General features: G+C 43.2%; 1 protein-coding gene across 1 annotated transcript in view; it reads left to right on the forward strand.

Moving 5' to 3' along the window:
* LOC139262757 (kinesin-like protein KIF28) overlaps positions 1-18,869 on the forward strand; it is a 118,330-nt gene extending 99,461 nt beyond the window's left edge. The window contains exons 15-21 of the mRNA XM_070877909.1: positions 5,564-5,682; positions 8,375-8,482; positions 9,872-10,017; positions 11,674-11,802; positions 14,232-14,366; positions 17,050-17,216; positions 18,634-18,869. Coding sequence (XP_070734010.1) covers positions 5,564-5,682; positions 8,375-8,482; positions 9,872-10,017; positions 11,674-11,802; positions 14,232-14,366; positions 17,050-17,216; positions 18,634-18,869 — 1,040 coding nt within the window. The remainder of the gene's footprint in view (positions 1-5,563; positions 5,683-8,374; positions 8,483-9,871; positions 10,018-11,673; positions 11,803-14,231; positions 14,367-17,049; positions 17,217-18,633) is intronic.
* Positions 18,870-20,901: the final 2,032 nt, after the last annotated feature.

Here is a 20,901-nt window from a genome sequence, read left to right on the forward strand (position 1 = left end):
GGGGGAGTCCCAGCACGCTGTTGGAGGACTGCCGGTGCTGCAGTCGGTAAGTAGAAAATGTTTTATTTTTTGATTTTTTTAAATTTTATTTTTTATTAATTTTTTTTGATTGATTTATTGGTTGATTTATTGATGGATTTATCATTTATTATTGATGATGGCTCGTTATTTGTAAAATTGAAGTGTTTAATGTTTGTAAACTTCCCTTTAAACCCCCCCCATTCCCTACGCCTGATTTGTAACCTACGCCTGATTTTCTAAGTGTAGACAAGGTTTTTCTGAGCGTACAAAAATCTACACTTACTCCATTCTAAGTTAGTTTGGAGTAAGTTTTCACTGCCTAAACTTTCAAAACGGGCGTAAGTGGCCGGATACGCCCCCTTTTGAAAAAAAATCTGTTCCAAACTGAAACTGTTCTAACTGACTAGAACTGGAGCAAACTAAATGCCGAGAATTGCAATTTCTAAGATACTCCATTCTAAACCTGTTGCTCCAAAAAAACAGGAGCAACTCAGGCTGAAACTTGGCCCCATGATACAGCACTGCCGAGTTTTATGATGGATGGGTCTTGCATCTGAGTCCATGTGGATCTGCACTTTGGCTCCCGTGATGTTGCCGATACCCGGTTCAAACAGCAAGGGGAACTTGCTCAATTCTTGGGCACATGTATCTTCCTCCGATGACAACGCCTTTATGTCATTCCAGTCGCATCTGATTTTCTCCAACCAGCTCCTGCCGAGCAGCGTTGGGCCATTGCCTGGAACAATCCACAGCAGTAACTCCTGAACCGCACCATTATGCAACACATTAATTTGTGCACTGCCAATCAACTTTATCAGTTCTTTGGTGTACATGCGCAGCTTGGCATTAACCGGGCTCAGCCTGGGCCTCACAGTCTTAGTATCCCACAGCTTATTAAATGCCCTCTTGTTCATGATCGATTGACTCGCCCCAGTGTCCAGTTCCATCGATACCAGTATCCCATTAAACTTCACATTAATCAAAATTGGTTTACTCTTGGTTATGAAAGAGTATAGTCTTCTGGCATCTCTGATTGCGTATCCGGATCTGCGCTAGTCTGACTCTCATCCTCCACATGGTGTGTCACAGCTCGTTTGCTCATCTGCGGACACTTGCACTGGAGATGCCCCACTCTCAGACAGCCTTTGCAACTATATTGCTTAAATCGGCACTGCTGGTGCTGATGATTTCCCCCACAGCGCCAACACAGAGAAGTCGGATACATTCCCACTGGTGGATTTTGGGCAGCCACAGGTTTCACGAACGCAGCCGGATAGGCCCTGCCATGTGCCGCTCTGCCAAACGCCGAATCAATCGCATCTACAGTACTTGTCGAGGTTTGATTCTTCACTGACACTTGCTTTAAACTCCTATCCGTCGTCATACATGATTGAGCGATCTGGATGGCCCTTTTTAAATCCAACTCCTCCACCGCCAGAAGTTTGCGCAGGATCACCTCGTGGTTGATACCGATAACAAAGAAGTCCCGCAACAAGTCTGCCAACTCCATCCCGAACTTGTACGGTCCCGCTAGACGTCTCAGGTCAGCAACGAATTCCGCCGCACTCTGGCCCTCCGATTGAATGTGTGTATAATACTTGTATCTCGAGATGATGATGCCGTCGTCTGGCTTGAGGTGCTCCCGTACCAATGTACACAACTCCTTGTACGTTTTCTCTGTTGGATTACTAGGCATGAGTAGATTCTTTATCAGACTGTAGATCTTTGAACCGCACACAGTGAGGAACACGTCCCAGCACCGATCTGCATCGTTAAGCCCCTTCATTTTGTTGGCCACGAAGTACTGGTTCAAATGGCTCACAAAGTCTGCCCAGTCTTCTCCCTCCACGAATCGCTCGAAAAATCCAATCATACTCATTTTGCAAACAAAGGTTCTTGTATTCTCGTCGGCAAATGTTATGTATGCAATAAAGGTTCAAACTGAGTACTGTTTAACTGAACAAGGTATGACCTTGTCTGTGCTTTATTTAGTCCCAAAAAGCCTGGCTCACAAAATGGCTGGTCTTTTATACCTGAGCAGCACCATGTTCGTGCTGTTCAGTGGCCTCCAACAATGACACCATCTGGTGGCTACAAACAGCATGTACATACATTACAGTTTGGAAAAGCATGATTCAATCAAGCAGTGTCAGCATGGTTTTATGAAATGGAAATCATGTTTGACAAATTTGCCGGAGTTTTTTGAGGATGTAATGAGCAGGGTGGATAAGGGAAACCAGTGAATGTGATGTATTTGGATTTCCAGAAAGCATTCGATAAGGTGCCACATAAGAAGTTACTGCACAAGATAAAAGCTCATGGGGTTGGGGGCAATATATTAGCATGGATAGAGAATTGGCTAACGAACAGAAACAGAGATTCGGGATAAATGGGCCATTTCCAGTTGGCAAACAGTGATATTGTGGTGCCACAGGGATCGGTGCTGGGTCCTCAACTATTTACAATCTATATTAATGACTTGGATGAAGGGGCCGAGTGTAATGTAGCCAAGTTTGCTGATGATACAAAGATGGGTGGGAAAGCAAGTTGTGAGGAGGACAAAACATCTGCAAAGGGATAGACAGTTAAGTGAGTGGGCAAAAATTTGGTAGTTGGAGTATAATGTGGGAAAATATGAGGTTATCCATTTTTGCAGAAATACTGGAAAAGCAAATTATAATTTAAATGGAGAAACATTGCAAAGTGCTGCAGTACAGAAAGACAACTGGGGGTCCTTGTGCATGAAACACAAAAAATGTGTATGCAGGTACAGCAAGTAATTAAGAAGGCAAATGAAATGTTAGCCTTTATTGCAAGGGAGATAGAGTATACAAGCAGATAAGTCCTGCTACAACTGTGCAGGGTATTGGTGAGGCCACACCTGGAGTACTGTGTACAATTTTGGTCTCCGTATTTAAGGAAGGATATATTTGCATTGCAGGCTATTCAGAGAAGGTTCACTAGGTTGATTCTGGAAATGAGGGGGTTGACTTATGAAGATAGGTTGAGTAGGTTGGGCCTATACATACTGGAGTTCAGAAGAATGAGAGGTTATTAAATTTATAAGATAATGAGAGGGCTCGTCAAGATGGATGCAGAGAGGATATTTCCACTCATAGGGGAAATTAAAACTAGGGGACATAGAATAAAGGGCTGCCCATTTAAAACTGAGATGAGGAGGAATTTCTTCTCGGAGGGTTGTAAATCTATGGAATTCTCAGTCCGAGAGAGTTGTGGAGGCTGGGTCAATTAATATGTTTAAGCTGGAGATAGACAGAGTTTTGAGCGATAAGGGAGTAAAGGGTTATGGGGAGCGGGCAGGGAAGTGGAGCTGAGTCCATGATCAGATCAGCCATGATCTTATTGAATGGTGGAGCAGACGCGAGGGGCCAAATGGCCTACTCCTGCTCCTATTTCTTATGTTCTTAAGATCAGCTGACTGACTACAGACTGGGGATTAAACTAGGAATCTTTCTGGTCCATATGGCTCAGTAGAATCATGCTGGTTCATAAACCCGAGCTCCACCTCCTCAGGACCTCCACCATACTCATGTGTACTACTTGCTCTTGTAAACTTTGGTTTCCAGATTGTTTTAAGTCAATAAATCATTTTACACAATATTATAATGGTGTTTTTACTGCATGGTAACTTTTTGGGGTAAGGGATCTAATTTTTGATTTAAAGCAATGATTAAAAATGCGACATGCCATCAGAAAGAAATTATTGAGTGAAAAAATGGAAGATTCCATGCATAAATCTGAGTGGCTAAGTACATTTACTGCACAGCTACCAGCTAAATAGTTTAGATGCCCTGTGCCTTACTTTATTTAAATTTGCTCTTGTTTTCACTTCTGGAGGTATTGTCAAAGTGATGCTTTTCAAACAAAGGAGTACACATGGTTCAGGTGTGCAGTAAGAATATTTTCCTAGAAATTCGTTGTCGCCCTGTTTGAGGGCAGTAACACTCGTGAGGCGTGAGACTTTGTGCCAGGTGCAGAAGTATTGCCCCTCATGATAAATCGGGGTTACCGCCCCTAAAAGGAAGTGGAGTGCTAAATCAAGTGCTCCACTTCCTTTCTGGCGTGGGAGCAGGGCACACGGCTCAGCAGCGCTACGCACTGGGCCGTGCAGCTCTGCCGCATACAAGGGCCTCTTCCCTGAATTAAAGGGAACGGCCCAAGCTGCATACTCTGCATAATAAGAACCCACCTACCTGTTGGATCCAGGGGTAACACGCGAGTTCAGAAGAATGAGAGGGGACCTCATAGAAACATATAAAATTCTGACGGGGTTAGACAGGTTAGATGCAGGAAGAATGTTCCCAATGTTGGGGAAGTCCAGAACCAGGGGTCACAGTCTAAGGATAAGGGGTAAGCCATTTAGGACCGAGATGCGGAGGAACTTCTTCACCCAGAGAGTGGTGAACCTGTGGAATTCTCTACCACAGAAAGTTGTTGAGGCCAATTCACTAAATATATTCAAAAAGGAGTTAGATGAGGTCCTTACTGCTAGGGGGATCAAGGGGTATGGCGAGAAAGCAGGAATGGGGTACTGAAGTTGAATGTTCAGCCATGAACTCATTGAATGGCGGTGCAGGCTAGAAGGGCCGAATGGCCTACTCCTGCACCTATTTTCTATGTTTCTATGTTTCTATGACCAGCCCGGCACTCAAGCAGTGTCGGGCTGAGCGATGGCGGCACCAACCCCGTGACCAAGCGGCACCGGAGTGGGAAGCGAACCGGGAGGTTTTTTTTCAGCAGCAGCCGGCCACCCCCCGCCCCCCCCCTCCACCACCCACCCCCCACCCCTTTAATTTTCACCCCGGTAGCAGCCTGTTACGTGTCCCCTGAAGCTATCGCTGTTATTGCCCGGTGCAGTTTCAGGGGGCGAAACCCAAATTAGGTGCCGGGGTGCTAACGGGGCGATGTGCACGGCGATGATGTCACGATCTCCAGGCACAGGCGATCAGGGTGCAGTGCTGTAGTGCCGCTAAACTCCCGATGAATTTAGCGGGAGTCATTAGTGGCGCAGTCGCAAAGTCGTTTACACCTGTTAACGGCTGCCAAGGGCGTTAACGGGACGGGCAAATGCACCCAATCTCTCCCCCATAGTCAGTTACAAAGAATTAGGCTATTGATTTAGAAACATAGAAAATAGGTGCAGGAGTAGGCCATTCGGCCCTTTGAGCCTGCACCACCATTCAATGAGTTCATGGCTGAACATGCAACTTCAGTACCCCATTCCTGCTTTCTCGCCATACCCCTTGATCCCCCTAGTAGTAAGGACTACATCTAACTCCTTGTAAATTTGACTCAATCTGGGTAATAAAGTGAAATGAGATAAAATACAGAACAACGAATGATTTAGTTTCTAAATCCTTTGTTATAATGCTACATAAATTGGATTTTCTTCCTTCAGTTACAGGCCTGAGTATAAATTCTCACATGTTCTCCATTTTCCACTTGTTCTTTTTCGTAGTTAGTTTACATAGATACTGAACAATCCCTTTTATCTTTTGACATCAAACTTTGTGCTTTTTAGGAGCAGGTGGAAAACGGGAAGAAAATCTGGATCCTAATTTGACCAGAATTTTTCATGATTTCATAGCAATCATGCCTATGGTGGCTCAAGCAAACCAAATAAGTGAAGAACTTAACAAGGTATATTTGCACATTTCCTGTGACTACAGTTAAGACCCTGTAATCCTGCCTCAGCAATGAAATCTGCTGGGGAGCTCCGTGGAGCTCAACTCTGCCGCCCACAATAAAGCTACAGGTTGGGAAGTAAAAACTGATTATAGGTTGCAGAGGAGCAACATTCTTGTGCATGTTACTCTTTTATTGGTATTAGTTATTCTATAATACTAATTATATGTTCTCTCCCTTATTTAAAGATACTTTATAACATTAAAATGTAATACTGTAATAAAGGCCCCGATATTGACGGGCGGGTTTTCCGAGCAGACGGGCAGAGAGTCGGTCAGGAAACCCGAATGTGTGGATTTCCCCATTAACCCCACAGCGTACATATTTCTTTTTTTTTTTTAAAAACAGATTTCCCCCCCTTCCCCCCGCCCCTGGAAGTCAGCTTGATTGACAGACTTGGCTTCCAGTCGGGCGAGAGCAGCCTGGAGCAGGCCGCAGCCCCAGGTTCGGAGCCAGCCTGCAACTGCTACTGGGCATGATGGGATGGTGGCGAGATCTGATCCCGACAGGCAGGGAAGAGTCGAATCCCCTAACCCTAACCCTAAATGCCGGGGAATGGTCCAATCCCCAACTGAGAGCGGGACTCTTTGGATGGAGGGGTATCTGATGTGGGTGGTCCGATTCCAGGGAAGCATGTAAGTGTGGGGGTCAGTCCTGTTCCTCCTGGGCCACAAACAGAGCTGTGAGGGCATTTAGCTTTTCCCCGAAGCCGTCCTCGCCTCTCTTGAGTTGCCCGAGGCTCGGGAAAACCGTGCAGCAGGGACTGGTTAAATGTGAGGCTCCCACCCCATGTTCCCTTTCAGCTGCATGGACACTCAGCCGCACAACTCTCCAGGTGCCCCGTGCAGCCAGCATGCCAGCTTCTAAATAGAAAAACCATGCAAGCAATCGTGTATTTTGAATGGGCCGCACAGCCCGTTGCTCTCAGCCTCATTATAATATTTAAATGGCCAACCCGCCTCTCGTCACTCCTCTGTTGAACCCGGAGGAGGGCAGGTGGGGTGTGAAATTGTAAAATTTTTACATCTCACTCAACCCCAACCCACCTGTTTTTGGGGGTTAAAATTACCCACAAAGTGTTCAATATAGTGAGAACTGTGACCAATGCTATGTGCAAATTTGTGTCTCTAGATATAGTGGCCGGAATTTTGTTTGGGTGGCGGGGGTAGTCCAAGGTGGGCAGGAAACGCCGGCAGGGCCTAATTTGAATGTGATGCCTCAGTTTCCTGCCAGCAGCCAGCCAACTTGAGAGTCAATCTGGCTGCGGATAGGGACGGTTTGGGGGTGGGATTACAGATGGGGTATTGGTTTTGGCGGGGGTGGGGATTGGGAATTGGGAGGGGGTGCCGGCAATCAATGGGAGCATCGTCAATTGGGGAATTGTGGGGGAGGGGGCTCGGCAATCGTGGGGGGGGCGACAGTCGGTGGGAGTGGGGTCCGGAATCGGGAGTGGGGAGAGAGAATCAGCGGGGAGTTTGCAGGATTGGCTGGGTATCAGGGATCAGGGAGGTCGGGGATCACAGGGGGTGGATCAGGGATCGAGGGAGGGATCGGAGGCAGGGGGGGGGGGGGCGGTGGTGGAGGATTGTGGACGGCCTCATCATCATCATTGGTGGGGTGTAGGAGGCCTCTAAGGGTGATCAGAGGCCTCATGGTGAGGTCTCCAATTGCAGGGGTGGGTTAGGTCGGGACCCTGGATCCAGGAGGTAGGTATAAATCCACTTACCTCCTGGATGCAGCAGTCCCCATCTCGGTTGAACTGCCAGGTTTCCCGAATTGTGTGAAACCCGCTCACATGCAGTTAAATTCAAAATGGAGGTAAAAATAGAGGCTTATAGCGTCATTACAATATTTCAATTACGGTTACCCCACCCCCGGCAAAAAACGGAAGTGGACAGTTTGGAGGCGGAATTAGGTTTGAAATCCCACTTTTAACAATTTAATTGCCTCCACACTCCTAACCAACCCATTTTTTGATGGGAAAATTCTGTCCACCTTTTCTCTGCTGAGCTGTGGCTCTGTGGGTAGCACTCTCGCCCGAGTCAGAAGCTTGTGGGTTCAAGTACAACTCCAGGAACCTGAGCACATAATCCACATTGACAGTGAGTGAATCCTGCACTGTCAGAGGTGCCATCTATCAGATTAGTCTAAACTGAATTTGCCCTCTCAAATATAGGATCTCAGGGCACTATTTGGAGAAGAGTAGAGGAGTTCTCTTGGTTATCTGGCCAATAATTTTCATTGCTGTTTGTGGGAGCTTGCTGTATGCAACTTGGCTGCCATGTTACCTACATTACAGTGATTACACGTCAAAAATGCTTCATTTGCTGTAATGTGCCTTGGGATGTACTGAGGTAGTGGAATACACGAATATAAAATGGGTACACCAAGCTGGGAACAACCTGTTGCCACAAGGGAGGGAGGAATCACCAGGGAATTCAATCCATGCCATCTTGCATGGCTGTCAGTGGTCAATCACAGAGATGTAGGGTGCGGAGGCCTGGGAGCACCTAACCTTCCCAATTTGCACCCTTGGAATGGCAGGAGCACCTCGCACCTAAAAAGGGAGAGAAAATGGGTTTAGAATGGTGGCGAGATTTTTTTCAATACAATAGCGAAGTATTAGTGCATTTTTGTCTTTCCAAAGGCTGTTACCTTCGAGCTTGAGGTGAAAAACTTGACATCAACAGATGCCAGGGGAGAGGAATTAGAAAAAGAAATTATTGTAAAGGTAACAAACAAGGTAGCCAAACAGGTAAGTCACATCAGCAGCAGCTGCGTATAAGCAATGCTAAGTAATACTCTGTTCATATAGGATTTCAAATCTAATTGAATCAGGCTGATGCAAATTTAATCTGAATATTGTATTAATATATTTTCCAGATGTGTGATTTGAGTAGTATCAAATTAATGAAACATTCTTTCCTAAAAATGTACTGAAGTTCACTAAATGTTGCATAATATTCTACCTAAATTATGTGGGTATGTTAGCACAGGGCCTGACCTGTTCACATGCCTCCAGTCTCACACTATGTGGTTGACTCTAATGCTCCCTAGCAAGCCACATAGTCGTAAAAGGCCGACGCCATCTTCTCAGGGAAACCCGGGATGGGCAACAAATGCAGTCTTTCCAGCATTGCCAACTGTCTCGGGACAAATAAAAAAGTAAATACTTGGAAGGACATAGAATGAAAACTTGCACTTGTATTTTAATCTTAAAAAAAAAAATTGGACCTCAAATTCATGAATCACCAAATTGTGAGTTTTTACCTGCACCTAACACTGGCAGTAAAACCAGTGCATAGTCAGTAGTGTGGCAGGGCGTAAGGTATGATAGTACCATGTAAACTGCTGTGCCACTCAGTGTGGTGGCCCTGAGTTATTAGGAAAAAGAGTCATGCCAAATGTATTCAAATATTGTTTATATCTGTCTGCTCCTGCAGTAAGAATAACACTGCTGCGTAATTTACTACATTGTACTGCAAGGGTGAACATATACTCCATCTATTTTTTTTTTACTTCTGTCTGGAGGTCTTCTTGGCATGCCTACAATTCCTTATCTGACAGATCGGGCCTCTGCCAATTCCATACTGAGCCAGATGTCAGTGTAGAAGTTCAGAGTGACTCATGCATTGCATTTTCCTACCTCCCTGTAGCAATGCAATTCACCTCAGCCCAACATCTCCAAGACGAAGATCAGGAGTTTTCCATATAAGGACTAATGGATATGATGTCGCATTCTTTCACTCCCACTACACAGCACTTATATGTGGGTGCATTAGTATACTGGTTAAGGTACTCGATTAGCTACGCAGAGGTCATATGGTCACATGCCACCATGATAAGTTGTGAATTGAAATTCAATAAATTTGGTCATTTGTGGGCTGACACAGAAAAAAAAATCATGACATGCTGTCAGATTGTTGGAAAGACCCGACTGATTCATTAATGTCCTTCAGAAAAGGGAGCCTGCTACTCAACTTTGAATCTGACTTCTATTTGTTTTGTGTTTAGTTTTCTGGACGAGCATGTTCATCTTTTACATGCCATACTTGATCAAACCATTACGCTCCTCCAGGCTATATTTGTTTTTGTGTTCAGTGCCTGTGACTGAAAAACAAAACGGGTATTGGTTTATTTCAAGGTCGAGGTCTGGCCACGAGACAAGTTCACTGATCGAAAGCTTTTAATTGAAGATATTTACCAGCACTTTCTAGAAAATGGAACAGTACATAATAAGATGGAACAAGATCCATTCTGGGATCCTGTTGAGACCTTGCATCTTGGGAGGTAAAAATCAGAGAGCACATACTGCGAGAGTATGATGTTTTCATCTACCTTATTATTGATTACTGCCCATGTAACTTTTTGAGATGTCATCTGTTTTGCCTCAAAGGGATATTGGCTTAATTTGTATTATGATATTGCTATGATGTTGGATTCAGTTCCCAAAAGGTTGGCTCCCAGAGATGTACAGGATTTCTGGATAATACTTCAGACAAATTTGTTAGAATATCAACAACAATAGCTTGCAATTATACAGCTCCTTTACTGTAATTAAATGTTCCAAGGTGCTTCAAAGGAGCATTATCAAACAAAATTTGACACTGAGCCACATAAGGAGATATTAGAACGGGTGACCAAAAGCTTGATCAAAGAGTTAGGTTTTAAGGAGTGTTTTAAAGGAGGAGAACGAGAGGTAGAGAAGCAGTTTAGGGGAGGGAGTTCCAAAACGCAGGGCCCAGGCAGCTGAAGGCACAGCTGCCAATGGTGGAGTGATTAAAATCGTGGGTGTGCAAGAGGCTAGAATACAGATGAACTAACCCCATCTCAGAGGTGTGTATTCTCACATATCACATCAGTTTTGAGACAATGGAAACTGTTAAGCACATTCCAGAGCTGTTTGCAACTTTAGAACTATTTGCCAGAGCCTCCATATCAAGGGTGAGGTTTCTCCTTTAAAGTGGGAGCTTTGATTGGCAGCTCTGCAGATCAAAAGCAAAACACTATGGATCCTGGAAATCTGAAATAAAAACAGAAAATGCTGGAAATACTCAGCCGGTCAGGCAGCATCTGTGGAGAGAGAGAAACAGAGTTAACGTTTCAGGTTGATCACCTTTTGTCAGAAAGGTCACTGATCTGAAAAGTTAACTCTGTTTCTCTCTCCACAGATGCTGCCTGACCTGCTGAGTATTTCCAGCATTTTCTGTTTTTATCTCAACACATGGAGCTGCGAGAAGGTTCAGGGTCAGCTTTGTCTGTCCCTCTCTCTAAATCAGTCTGGAGCAGTTTAAGTCTGGAATAGTGAGAGTGGCAGACAGGTCTTGGTTTCGAAAGCTAGTGCCAGTTAGTACAAAAATTGTTAATTTGTAAGTACGTTTCTGCACAGAATGGCAATAGGTGATGCATGGTTTATTGTTTTAATGTTGTGAAGAATGGGAGGAAATAAATAAAAGACGGTCTCCTATTTTACCATATCTTTCACTTAAAATAAATCAGTTTGTTGGTTCATGACCAGTCTCATCTCACTAGAGTGCTTTTTAGTCTATCTTCTCAAAGATAGAAGCAAGTTCATGGCACATGAGATCCTACAATCCAGGGCAGACAATGAGGTGTCTTACTGTTACTCTGGGTCATGCTACTGTTTAACTAGATAGAGTAAAGTTACTCTTCAGGTATAGGAGATGTGATGTCTGCTTATACGAGTGACCCAAAGCATTCAACCCAAGAGAATATCTGGAGCAGACCTGAAATTTGTAACACACACTTCGAGTGTTATGATTTTACATCAACTTTACTGCCAATAGTTAGAAACATTTACAACTGTAATCAACATAAATATTGTGACAACATTATTAGCTCTCGGGTAACATGTTTAAAAATGACAAAGTAATTCGTCATTGTGCCATTTTTCTACCAACATGAACCAGTGTAAATGTGTTGCAGTGCCCATGTGTGGTTGGAAACCTTGGCGTATTGCATAGCTTATGAAGACCAGGTGGACGTTAATAACTATCAAGGAAAAGAAGAAGCAGTTATACAGATCAGATTCCTCCCCTGCACACCAAGTGGCGAGTAAGCTCAAAACACCACTACAAAAAGCTAACACACTTAACGTGATTTAAATAAATAATATTTTCACCAATTTTTTAAAAACATTACGAGGATTATAAAAGTAAATTGGATTGCACTGTTAGCTAGATGATTGCCTTTCCCTTCTGGCACCCGAGTTTGAATCTGGCCCACACTGATCGGAGGTTTTCTCTTTCTGATGGAACATAAGAACATCAGAAATAGGAGGAGTAGGCCATACTGCCCATCGAGCTTGCTCCGTCATTCAATAAGATCATGGCTGATCATCGACCTCAACTTCACTTTCCCGCCTAATCTCCATATCCCTTGATTCCCCTAGACTCCAAAAATCTATCTATCTCAGCTTTGAATATATTCAGAGACTCAGCATCCACAGCCCTTTGGGGCAGAGAATTCCAAAGATTCACAACCCTCTGAGTGAAGAAATTCAAGGAAAGAATATTTATTTATCAGGAATTGACGTAATTATGGCCACGTTCTTCCTACGACACCAATCTCAGGATATATAGGCATGATGGAGGTTTACTTTGTTTGGATAAATTTGGATTCTCCAAATACAATTAAGAATTTTAGACCATCGTTCAGGTGAGGGGAAGTAACATTCCCTGGGCTGCCAGGACTAAAATGTATACCATGTACTACATTAGCAGGGATCAGTTCTCGCTACATTGTAAGGGATTGGATACACCTCCTTTTTCCTAATTAAACCATCAAGAACTTGAATTGCTAGCCTGAATTAGATTGTAAGAATCAGACACAGTCCTTCCCCATCACCGCCCTTACTCAGCAACCAGGTATGAGTACCCTATAGTGCCGAGAAATAGACCCATATAAATAGATTCGCTTGGAACTTGGATTTATATGCACTAGCAGTTTGCCAGAGACAATGGGCACAGTCGCTGAACAGATATAATTACAACTTAAAACACGCACATTTCCCAGTAATTGGTATCTAATACAATAGGCATTGAAAGATAACATGGTATTGTGCATGTACTAAGAAATGTTTTGTCCCTTAGAATGTCTACTACCATCCTATTCTCTTGGTCATCTGGACTACAGCCACGTCCAATAGATCTGAATTTTGAGAACTTCTGATTTATTTTCCCAATAACTGTAATAACCTCAATGCTGCCTGGTTCTGATAGCACTTTGGGTCTAACTATCATTGCAAAATAAACTGGAGAACAGGTTTACTTAAGAAGACTATTAAAATATAAATGTTTATTACTGTAGCTGTGTAAGACATGATGGATAATGTGACCATGCTATCAATACAGTAAAATGTGTACTCCTTGTAAAATAACCACTCATTTGTTAGAAATCTGTAGCTGTTGAAGTTTTCATAAATGTTCACAAGCATGGTTATAGTAACTGGAAACTTAACTTTACTTTTGAATTTTACTGCTTGGTCTCATGTTCTCACTTTTACTTTCAATTTTTGTTTTTTGTTTTGAGCTACAACAAAATTCAAGGAAAATAACTTGAGAATATCTTAATTTTAGTGAGTTCTATTCAGTAATATGCCCATGCTTGTCACAAATTTGCTCAGATGGATTGAGGAGATTGAATACCCCTCAGTAACCTAATCGAGTGATGCTTCAGCAGTGTATCTATGTTACCTTAGCTCTGAAATAAGATTAGTGTTTTAAATGAACTGAAAGGTATTTGTTATTGGACACCAAACGGCAAATGATGCCAGGTCCTGCGGCACTAACAAGACCTCGCATGCAGCAAGTGCAAGTCAGAAACTCGAGGTCTTCAGATGCAAGCAGCACAGGGACTTGCAAAATGTACCCAGTCAGGTGTGCCTGCAAGAGCTAAGGAGCGGCAGAAAAGTTTAAGATAGTTGAATGCGTTGAGCAGTATCACAAGAGAGGCATTTTGCAAGAGTTCCAGGTGAAAGAAGCTAATGCAAGACATCAAGCAATTTAATAAAGGTTGGATTAGACGGTTATGCTGGTAGGATTAGAGGAAGAAAGGTGGGAGGAGGGTCATGTGGAGCACAAACGCCAGCATTGGCCCATTGGGCTGAATGGCCTGTTTCTGTGCTGTACATTCTATGTAATTCTGTGGATTAGCTATTCTTGATCCTCTTGTATTTCTCGCACTTTAGTACCCAATACTTTTTTGGGTGCAAAAATTATCATTTATACTTGGAGATATCCATCGCTACATTAGATGGTAATTATCTTGAATTTTCTTTGATGAAGAAATAGGCTTCATAAAGATTCTCCTTCAGCCAGAATTTCAAAGCAGAATTTGTATCAAAACTGCACGGGTGGAGACAAAGCCCTTTCCAGTCACCCCATTCCTTTCTACTGGTGACACTTGAAAAGTGAGCACTTGAGAGAAGCTGCATTTAAAGAGGAAAAGGCAACTAATTTGATGTATGTGTATTCCCTGTTTAGTCCATTGGGAGAGGAATCTGTCGTTGTTGATCCTGATAATCTGTTGGGAAAACGTATGGACTTTCAAATGCAGATTAGTCTGTGTTTAGGAGTGAAATGGATCCGAGGAAACAGCAGCAGAGGAGTTCAAATTGGGTGAGAAATCCCAGCTTTCATCTACATACACTAGGGGCACACAAAGGTTTCAAACACCTGAGGTTTCAATCCAATTAGCAGCTCAAAATCAGACACATAAGCTTTTTATAAGTTTTCCCTTGGCCTCCTGAAGATTGTATTAAAATGATAGAAAATTGAAAACCTGTCCCTCTTTCATGAAACCCTGTCATTGTTTCCCTCTGATCATTTTCATGTAAAAGTTATTTAGGTCTGCTCAGGAATAGACATAATAAACTCAGCCTGAATACACAATAATTACCAAATAGAATGACTTCCATCAGCTGAATCAGTGAAGCCCACAAATATCTCAATACCTTTTTATACTGCTACTGACTTTGTCGTGATTTAGTGATTTGGGGCTCAATTTTGGCCAGGAGTTGCTCCGTTTTTTTTGGAGTAGGCTGCTTTTTCCTGCGTAACTGAAAAATCCCCAGTTTCCCCAATTAATTTGCACCAGCGTAACTCATTTAGTTACGCACTGCTTCTGGCATTCAGCAGTGATTTTCCTAACGCACTCTTTCTGGCACGAAGACACAAGCAGCTCTTTAAAAATGGCCAATTGCCAACTCGCAGCACTACTGCGCATGTGCGGACATCACTATTCTCCACTGCGCATGTGCAGACGTCCCAGCAGCTGCAGTGAAGAGGCCAGACAGTGGTCAAAGTTGGAACACTTTTTTACGGAGCATCTTTTAGGGTAAGTACGCTAAAAAATTGAGCCCTTTATTTTTAATGGATAATGTATTAGATGTGATGTAATAGTAATTAGTATTAGCCAGCAGCATTTTATTTTTATATTTAAAATAATGTTACTAGACCAATCTTTGTAATTTGTTCAATTTAAAGAATTTTTCCCAGATTTGATTCATTATTGGCTAAGTCAAAGTTTTTCCATTTTTGAACACCATTTTCTTGCCATAGGTTTTCCTAGCACAACATATGAACATAGGAACAGGAGTAGGCCATTTAGCCCTTCGAGCCTGTTTCACCATTCAATGAGATCATGGCTGATCTGTGACCTAACTCCATAATCCTTTGCCCCATATCTCTTAACACCTTTGGTTAATAAAATATACCAATCTCAGATTTGAAATTAACAATTGATCTAACATCAACTGCAGTTTGCTGAGGAGAGTTCTAAACTTCTACAGTACTACTACCCTTTGTGTGTAGAAGTGTTTTCAAACATAACTCCTTAAAGACCAGGTTTTAATTTTTAGGCTATGACTCCCAATCCTTGACTCCCCAACCAGCGGAAATAGCTTCTCTCTATCTATCCTATCAGTTCCCATTAATATCTTGAAAACTTTGATCAAATCACCCCTCAATCTTCTAAATTCCAGTTTGTGAAATCTTTTCTCATAATTTAACCTTTGGGGTCCAGGTATAATTCTAATAAATCTATGCCACATTTGTCCAAGGCAAATATATCCTTCCTAAGATGTGTGGTACCCAGAACAGAACACAATCCTCCAGGTGCTTTGTATAGCTGTAGCTATTGTATAACAATGATCACCTAACAACACGTAGAGCTGCAAACAACTGTAAAGAAAGGCAAACCTCTCCAAAATTTGACCTTTATTGGGAGCACACTAGCCTTGGGGAAAATATATTGTGGTACAAATGAGCCTAGTCATGGTGTTGTCCAACAGCCCTGGACTACCAAATGATTGTTAGCTCTTTGTTGAAACATCCACACAGAAAAGAGAAAATTACATACAATGACACTATCTGGGAGAAAGCTATAGGGACAGGAGAAGCTGTTTGAAACACTATTGCTAGTATTCTGTACTGATTTTGTGTACTGATACAGGACATTGAGTTTCAGCAATTGTTGTGTTACTGCCATGAAACTTGAGGCCTGCTTTAAGGGCCAGAAACTCTTGCAGTTCTAAACCAGTCATAATCTTGTTAAAGGCTAACAGCTCACCCACAGCTCTTCAATTTTGTAGAGAGTAGATTCTGGCTTGAAGTAGACCAACTTCATCAAGTTTTCTGGTTTACCCAATGTCTCTCTCTCTCTCCTTGTAGAGAAGCACATTGCCTCCAATTGTTATATTCCTACCTGGGACAACCCAGTTGTGACCTAAAACTTATCATGTGGGATAGCTCCTATTGAAACTACAATTACACTTGGAATTGAAAGTATTGTCAACTCTAACATTGGAACCATTTCCAAAATCTCTTGATGCTTTTAAAAATCTCTGCGCCTGCTTATATCACGTTTTTCTTCTGTCATATTCACTTGCCACTTAACAGACTGCACAGACTGTGACGGAAATTTAACACTCAAATTGTAAAGATATAAATGCAGCAGGAAATATGGTATTACAAGAATCTAAGGCCCCCATTAATAGAAATGTGGAAAAGAATGACCAGATTGTGAGGGATATTTGAATCAGTTACAAGAATCTGCATAACAGTTTCTCCACATCTCAATGTGCTTTACTCTTACATTATAATCAGTAAAATATTTGTACCATGTACTTACAGTAAATCTGAAGGAAGATAATATCAATTCTCAGCAATATTATAAAACAGAACATTAGATTTACTTACATTTACTATAAATTTTCAATTTTATCATTGAGTTTCACACTGTCAATTGTCAAACGTGTATTGTAATGATTTTTTTTAACAAATGGTTTCTTTTGTGTTGCAGGTTTATGATGTATGGCCTTCCTACAATGTTCTATACCCCTGCTGTCTGGAATAATGCTAATCTTCTCCTGGATTACTCAATGTGTTTCACAGTTCAACACGTTACCACAGATTTCCTCAGCTATCTGAAAACACATGCCGTAGTACTGGAGCTGTGGGGTCTGCAAGGTGCGTGAAATGGGATTCCAACATGAAGCAATGAATATTACAATTCAAGTTACTTTATCTAAAAGGTCACTGGGCAATACGAAGCTTTAGAAATACAGGACTGGATTTTCAGTTTTGCCGTTTTTGGGGCGAAAACGGAGGCGGGGTGGGAAAGTTACTGCCCGGCTAACGTTTGCACTGTGTGGAGAAATTTTTGCCATCTGGGCCTTGCACCAGGGTTGTAGCGCAAAGGGAGGCATTGTAGGACTTTTGTGGCTCAAAACTGGGAACCTCACCAACTAAAGTATGGGGCCGGGAGCGTTCCGAGGAGACCTTGGGAGGGGAAAAAAACCTTTAAAAAAATTCACAAAAACATTACCCATACCACCACAACACAAGTCACTACAAAAAAATAAATGAATAAACAATGGAACTTAACTTTTTTTTACCGTTTATCTACCTCACCGCCACCAGCAGGGCTGCACTGCTGTGTTTTCCCTGGCGGTCGTCGTGCAGAGTAACTATTTGTACTCAGTCTCCCTTCTGTGCATGTGTCTCCTGACGCATGTGCAGAAGCCAGAGTTAGGACAAATAGTCTCCCACTCCGCCCCCCAGCGTGTTGCCTCCACCGTGCCGCGCCTCCGAACAGCTCTGCAACACTATGTTGCCTCCACTGCAGCTCCGAGGCCCGGGCAGTGGCGAGCCTCCGATCCATCTGGCCCCAAGAGGGCCCACGGGTGGCCGAGAGCGGCGGCGGGCGGCCGAGAGAAGAGTGGAAGAGAGAGAGACGGGGGCGGAGGGAGAGAGAGACTGCGGGGGGCGGGGGGGGGGGGGGAGGAGAGAGAGAGAGAGACTGGAGGGTGGGGGGAAGAGAGAGAGAGACTGGGGGGGGGGGGAAGGGAGAGAGAGAGAGACTGGGGGGGGGGGAGAGACTAGGGAGAGGGAGAGAGACATGGGAGGAGGGGGGAAATCGGAGGGGAGAGAGAGAACCGAAGGAAGATGGATCACATTCTTACAACCCTTTACAAGGGACATCATTGGAGTGGATGAAATCCGGAAGTCACGATATTGTCACTATTCACTTCATACCCAATAAACCTCTTAATAATCCGCATACGATACCCCATCTATGGTGGTGGGGGGGCGGGGCCGAGGTGGTAAGCTCATGCACTTGTGCTGGGGTAAAGGTTCTTTGGCTGGGGGAGGGATGCACTTGCACTGGGGTAAGGCACTTTGGCTGGGGGACGGATGTGTCCTTTCTGACTTCTGAAGTCAAAATGCATGATAAAATGTGCAAAGTAGGCTGGGAGGTTCCATTCACACATTCCAGAGAAACTTCAGGGTGTGGCTTATCCTCCAAGGGGCCCAATTAGCAATAGGTCGTGTGATAATGGAGAGCCAATCAGAGAAATGACTGCAATTCTGTTTGTGCAAGTAGACTTATCCGTCATGGTGGGATACGTTTCAGGGCATAAGGGCCGGATGTTTGTCAAAACTACTGCCGGTGTTGCAATGAGAGCCGTTGCACACCTGGTGCGGCCCTTCCCAGTGGTGCTTCTAAGCACCACCGCAAAACCCAACCGGAGGATGGCGACCAACGCAAAAGACCTCACCATCCCATTTTTCGCCACGGAGAGTCAAAACCCAGCGAGACCCGGAGCGCAAACAACCTGAAAATCCAGCCCATAATATATTTATAGCTAATATTATTCTGTGTTATTTTACTGTACATTGAGAACTTCTCTGTAATTGTAAGTTTTCTATTTACTTTCCCCCTGAAATTTAGTCCTGCCCCTCCCCCCTTTTGGGTCTTGCTGCATCATTTTCCATCTGCTATTTGGCCTGTGTCTCTGCCACTCTTGAGCCAGTTTCTAGGAGTTACATGGAGTGATTTCCTTCTCCTCCTGGGAGCTCAGAAACCCCTTTTCATAGCATTCAATATATGGGAATGGTTGGCACATATCCTACTATTCAGTGGCACAGTGCACTGGATCACCAATAACTAGAACCATTGCGCTACACTCCAATTTCTGCTCAAATTCTACTTTATGTAATACAAATGTTTTTGTTGCCAAATTTACACAATCCCGAATTGCCAATAAGGCATATCACAGGGGGTAGATAAATAAGCTGCTAAAACACCTTTATTTACAGTGCATTTTAGTACTTCCCCATAAAGCACACTAATCTACTGCAACTCCCAATTCTCCTCCCAGATTTGATTGGTTTTACTGCTGCCTATCATACAGTCTATTGTCACTCATGGCAGGCAGCTTTTGTCAGTTTGTGGCTAGAGATGATACCTCATGGTAGCAGTTCCATATTGGAGAAGACTAAACTAGATATTGTCAACTTATATCACCTTAACTGTCCTTTGTAGAAACCATACAGTGAACTTCGAACTGAATTTGTTTGAATAATGGTGAAATAAAAAATAAAAAGTGAAATAAAAAAATGCATCTTAATAGTGAGCATTATTATGTATTCTTTAAAGCTACTGCATTCTGTGTGGCATAGTGATGGAATGTGTTGGTGCTGCAGGGGGCTCAGCCCGCTTCTGCACTTTCCTCCACGGTGAGTTCTCAATTTTGGCATCCCCAAGTGGAAGGGGTGCCAAGTACAGGGTAGGTGCTTTAATTCAAGGAGGGAGAGAAAAAAACTGGAAGATGGTTTACTCCAAGTCACGCTTATGGGCCAGCTCAAGAGCAGCAGTTGTAGAAATAAGGGAACAAGGTATGTGGCTGTCCTGCAGGTAGGAGAATGGTGGCCTGAAGCAGAGACAAAAGTCAAATGTATCTACAATATATCAAAATGTTGAATGGGTTGCAATATTCCATCTAAAAATGCATTCAAAATTTGCATGTTCGGCTTTGTCTATGGAAAAATCCATTTTAAAACTGTAAGCATGAACCTGCAGTACCAGCTACACTTGGAGGTGATACTGTGACTGATTTCCATTCTAAATGTGTCACAGTAACATTCGCTGGAATAGCTGTATTCAACACACTAACCACTTGGTGGATCCTTCTGTGGCTGATGTTCATTATATAGGTAACCTTACTCGAGGGGGTCATTAATTGCTTTCTCAACTGTCATAGAATCATAGCACAGAAGGAGGCCATTCGGCTCATCGTGTCAGTACTGGGTCTTTGGCAGAGCTGTCTGATTAGCCCCATTTCCCCAGCTCTTTCCCCATAGCTCTGTCATTTGTTCCCTTCAAGTATTTATCCAATTCTCTTTAGAAAGTTACTTTTGAATCTGCTTCCACCATCCTTTCAGGCAGTGCATTCCAGAACATTACAACTTGCTGCATAAAGAAATGTTTCCTCATGTCGCCTCTGGTTCTTTTGCCAATCACCTTAAATCTGTGGACTTTAGTTACCAACCCTTATGTCACTTGAAACAGTTTCTCTTTATTTACTCTATCAAAACCATTCAGGATTTTGAGCACCTCCATCAAATCTCCTTTTAACCGTCTCTGCTCTAAGGAGAATAACCCCCAGCTTCTCCAGTCTCTCCACATAACTGCCGTCCCTCATCCATGGCACATTTCTCATTAACCTCTTCTGCACCCTGTCTAACGCCTTGATGTCCTTCCTAAAGTGTGGTGCCCAGAATTGAACACAGTACTCCAGCTGAGGCCTAAAAATCTGGTCTGACAGATTTTGAACTTGGTCCAATGCCAAGCTACATCCCCAAATTGTTG

This window comes from Pristiophorus japonicus, chromosome 4 (assembly GCF_044704955.1).
Source record: "Pristiophorus japonicus isolate sPriJap1 chromosome 4, sPriJap1.hap1, whole genome shotgun sequence".
NCBI classification, from domain to species: domain Eukaryota; kingdom Metazoa; phylum Chordata; class Chondrichthyes; family Pristiophoridae; genus Pristiophorus; species Pristiophorus japonicus.